The 4,416-nt window shown below is 37.7% G+C and overlaps 1 protein-coding gene across 1 annotated transcript; it reads left to right on the top strand.

The window, feature by feature from the left end:
* Window positions 1-2,616: 2,616 nt before the first annotated feature.
* On the top strand, window positions 2,617-3,337 carry LOC145781340 (U6 snRNA-associated Sm-like protein LSm1). The gene has a single exon (XM_082593118.1). The coding sequence runs from the start codon at window positions 2,617-2,619 to the stop codon at window positions 3,016-3,018; it is 402 nt and encodes a 133-aa protein (XP_082449244.1). The 3' UTR covers window positions 3,019-3,337.
* The last annotated feature ends 1,079 nt before the right edge of the window (window positions 3,338-4,416 follow it).

Consider the following 4,416-nt stretch of genomic DNA (forward strand, 5'->3'; position numbering starts at 1 on the left):
TAATTAATGCTAAATTGCTCTACGATCCAAAACAACCCGACAGTTTTTATTCTAATAGATGGGGAACTACTTCAAACCCTGACCTTGCATTTGTTAAACTCAATGGCTCCTTCCCTCGCAGAGTTGTTTTAGACCCTTTTCCTAAATCCCAACACCGACCCTCTTTTATAAGCCCTGCACACCCCATTATACCACTAAAGTCAAAACCAGTAAATCGATGGAACTTCCGCAAAGCCAACTGGACATTATTCACGGAGTATCTTGAACGCAAATGTACCAGTTTACCAAAACCAGCAACCATGGACATAAATGAAGCCTACACTTCATTCTGTCAACTCCTGTTAGATGCCGGTAAGGCCGGTATCCCACGAGGGCGAAGAAAGCAATATATCCCTACCTGGGACAAAGAATGTCAGCACAAGTACAATGATTTCCTAAAGGCTGAATCTGGCAGTGAATCAATTCAAAGAGCAAATAACCTAACGGAATACCTTGATAAGAATCGCAGAGAGCGCTGGGAGGAAACTGTCCAAAGCATCGATTTTACTCATTCCAGTCGTTTGGCATGGAAGACATTCAACCGTCTTTCTGGACGCATCTCTGCTCCCAAGCGGTGCCCTGTCTCAGCAAACGCCATCGCGACACAAGTGCTTCGTAATGGAAGATGTAAACAGATTGACGCAACATCGTCCAGAGCAGTCAACCGTGAGATCAAGCAGCTATGGGCGACACACAACTCTGACATTTATCTTGATTCTCCTTTCAAGATCATGGAACTGCGTAATGCAATAAAACTCATCAAGACTGGTAAATCTCAGGGTCCGGATAAGATCATTCAGGTAAACTTCCAGCTGGGTTTGCTACTATTCGGTGAGTCCAATTCGGTGAGTTCCTAACCTCTAACCCCTAACCCTAAAACGGCAATGATAATTAGGCTACGGTACCCGATAATTTAAAAAAAAAATGAAAAAATCCCCCGTTAAGGGATCGGACTCACCGAAACGGGCCATTCCGTTCCAGCTAATAGCTTTTAGTAGCCTAACGTCGCAAAGCATTCTCAATTTTGAACATGTTTAATTTAATGGTGGTAAGCAAAAGCATGCTTAGTAAAATGCGCCTACTATGTTTTCACTTTTCAACAATAAAATTTTATAGATAAACCCGTTCAAGTGCATAAGGAACAATGCATCGATAGCCTACATTCTTTTCTCGACGAGACAGAGATGACGTTTCTGAGTTTGCACAAGCAGTTCGGTCGGTGAGCTACCATTTGCAAATACAAGGTCAGGCCCTGGCGATAGCACGGCTTCACTAGATGTTCAAGCTCATCAGGAAGTTGAAACGATCTCTCATGTTGAAGTACCACCAACAATCGAAAGATCTGGGTTTCGGTCTGAAGTTGCAATATTGTACGAAGGGGCTTGTTTACCATCTCGGCACACCTTAAACGCTGTAACAATACGTCGTTGTTTCGTATATTTGAAGTATTATTCCGTTTTCTTCCATCTGCAGTTCATTTTTCACTATATCTTCGCTGTGTTTCTTGGTAACTTGCATATTTTGCTCCTAACTGTGTTTGCGTGCGGGTACGTGCCTAACCATTTACGTACTAAGCGAGACTAAAGAGATGCCAAAGGAAAATTTTTCACACTAGGCTACGCTAGGTGTATAGCCTAAGGGATTTTTTCTTTTGCGATCCTCAGTTTCGCGTTTACAACAGTTCTCTTCATGAAGCAAAACAAATAATATACATGTCCGGTAGGTACATAACTTAGCGCTTGATACTCCTTTGCAATCACTCAACCAGCATGCGATTAAAAACTTAAGTAAGTGACTCTTATACCACACAACTTGTGCGGTAATTCGCGGCCAAACACTTATAATCTGACTCTTATGACGTCATATTACTATTCGACAAACAAACGCAGAATTTTTGGTCGTTCGACAAGAAAGAAATAATCGCAGCCCTGGACAAAACAGTGACTGACGAGTACATTAGGATTCATTTCTTTCACACGAGCAGTAAAACCTTTGCGGGATCCGAGCATAGCTAAAGCAAAGATATGTTCATTGTTCGCCTCATGTTGTTGTTTCCAAAGCTTTGCAGAATAAAAATTCTTTTTTCAAATTAGTGTAGTGTGTACTGTTGTGTACACTTCACCGCAAAATGCGTGTGGCAAAATCGTCGAATGAAACTTGCGGCGTTATTTTAATACGGTATTGGAAATTACAAAAACTACAGTGGTGGTAGGCAGTTTTAATTTTTCTCAACAGACATTATCATATCTTTTATCACCACATCTTACAGCGACCCAGCCAAATGAAACGATGGCCCAGTTTTGGGTTGCGGCCCAGGGGTTGAGAAGCACTGTTGTAAGGTCTTTCACTTCCTTCGTCTTATTTCATTATATAATGTACCAATGTATTGTCATGATATCTAGAGAATAAAATAAGCAGTAACCCATAGTTGAGGACTGCACAATTGCCCAATCCAATGCCCATGTCAGCATTGCCTTAATTTTAATGCATAAATTTTATTCTTTATAGTGTTTATTGTGAAACTAATAGAGTCTAACTTACTTGCCCTAATACGAACTTACAAATTGCTTCTATAAAATGAATTATATGCCTGGAACTGCGAGCTTGATTGAAGAGATTGATAAAAAACAGTTGGTTGTACTAAGAGATGGACGGGTACTGATTGGCTATTTAAGATCTGTGGACCAGTTTGCAAATTTGGTACTTCACAGGTCTGTTGAACGTATTCATGTTGGTTCGATATATGGGGATATTCCTCGTGGGATATTTGTTATTCGAGGTGAAAATGTTGTTTTGCTTGGTGAAGTTGATGCACAAAATGAAGCAGGCAAAGGATTGGAAAGAGTGTCAATTCAAAGAATTCTTGAGGCTCAAGATAAAAGTAAAAGAGAAAAACAAGATAAAGAAAATGCTAAAATAAAAGCTATGAAAGAGCGAGGTCTGATTCATTCCATTGAGCAATCTGAAGAAATCTATTGAAGCAATGACTGACCATTGATGGAGTTCAAGGCAAACTACCTCTCCTTGCCAAGAATGTTGAAACTTCCAAGTTTGTCAAAGTTAAAAGATTTGTTTGCGAACACTAACACAAAGAGGAAGTGTATATTGGCATCATCAGGGGTTGTCATCATCTGTGACCAATGGCTGAAAGAATGGACAGATGTTCAATTACGTTCTGTAGTATGCATTTATTTTTTTCTCATTGCAACAACACCTTTGTTGATATGGATAAGATTATTGTTGTTTTTATATAGAAGTAACTTGAATGATATTGTTGCAATGTTGACAGATATTTTGTGGTATGACTGTGCGAACAAATTAACAAATTCTCTGGAACATTTCATCTTAAAAAAGATTACTTGAAAATCAATCTATATATATATATATATATATACTGTACAGACGAAATCGGTTAATTGAATCACCTATTTGCCAGACGTTTTGATACGATTATACGATTGATTTGTTTAACCAATTTACTAAAAAAAAGGTTATCGTGAATGGGCGTAATTGTTGAGAAGATGTCTATAATAAATATAAATAAAACATGCAAATAAAGTATGCATTGTTTATAAAATCTTGCTATGTACACTGAAACCAGAGTGAAATCAACAAGGAGATGAAGTCACAGAACTTGGCATTTTTTGTTCATTTTATACGTTTCACATTATTTTATTTCTTTTTCACTTGCCTAGGCCAGTTTTGTCTCATACAACAAACATTTATTGTCTTTTCTAAACCCGATTCCAGGCCCATAATTCAGCAAAAGTTTTATCACAAATAGATTCTACAACTTGATAAATTTAATAAAGTAAAATACTGCAACACTTCACTGATATCAAAAGAAAGTATACGTTGGCATATACATAACAGCTAAAGATTGGCAATTAGCGAGTTTTTTTTTCATTTAACTGCAACTATGCATTCACATTTCATCATTGTTCATTGTTAATAGGATTTCGTTATGGATGTTAGTTGTGCTTGCAATGAACCTATGAAAGGTATAGTCGTCATGTGATGTAGTCAAGACATTCACTTCTGGTCTGGGTTTTTTTTTTTGCTGAGACTTTTTGGTCATTTGTCTGAAATGACTTGAAAAAATTCGGTCATTTTTTATTTATTTCGGTCATTTTTTCTGATAAAAATATTTCGTTTCAAGTGGCTGATACAAACCAAAATTTGCACTTCCTGAGTACTTGAGTAGCTACAACATTAAGTTTTGCTGAGAAACGTTGGTAATTGACCGATATTTTGACCGAATTGACTATATATTTTTTCGAACATTTTGACCGAATTGACTATATTTTTTTCGGGTCTGCTACTATTCGGTGAGTCCGATTCGGTGAGTTCCTAACCTCTAACCCCTAATTCTTACTC

Source organism: Aplidium turbinatum, chromosome 12, assembly GCF_918807975.1.
Source record: "Aplidium turbinatum chromosome 12, kaAplTurb1.1, whole genome shotgun sequence".
Taxonomy (NCBI): domain Eukaryota; kingdom Metazoa; phylum Chordata; class Ascidiacea; order Aplousobranchia; family Polyclinidae; genus Aplidium; species Aplidium turbinatum.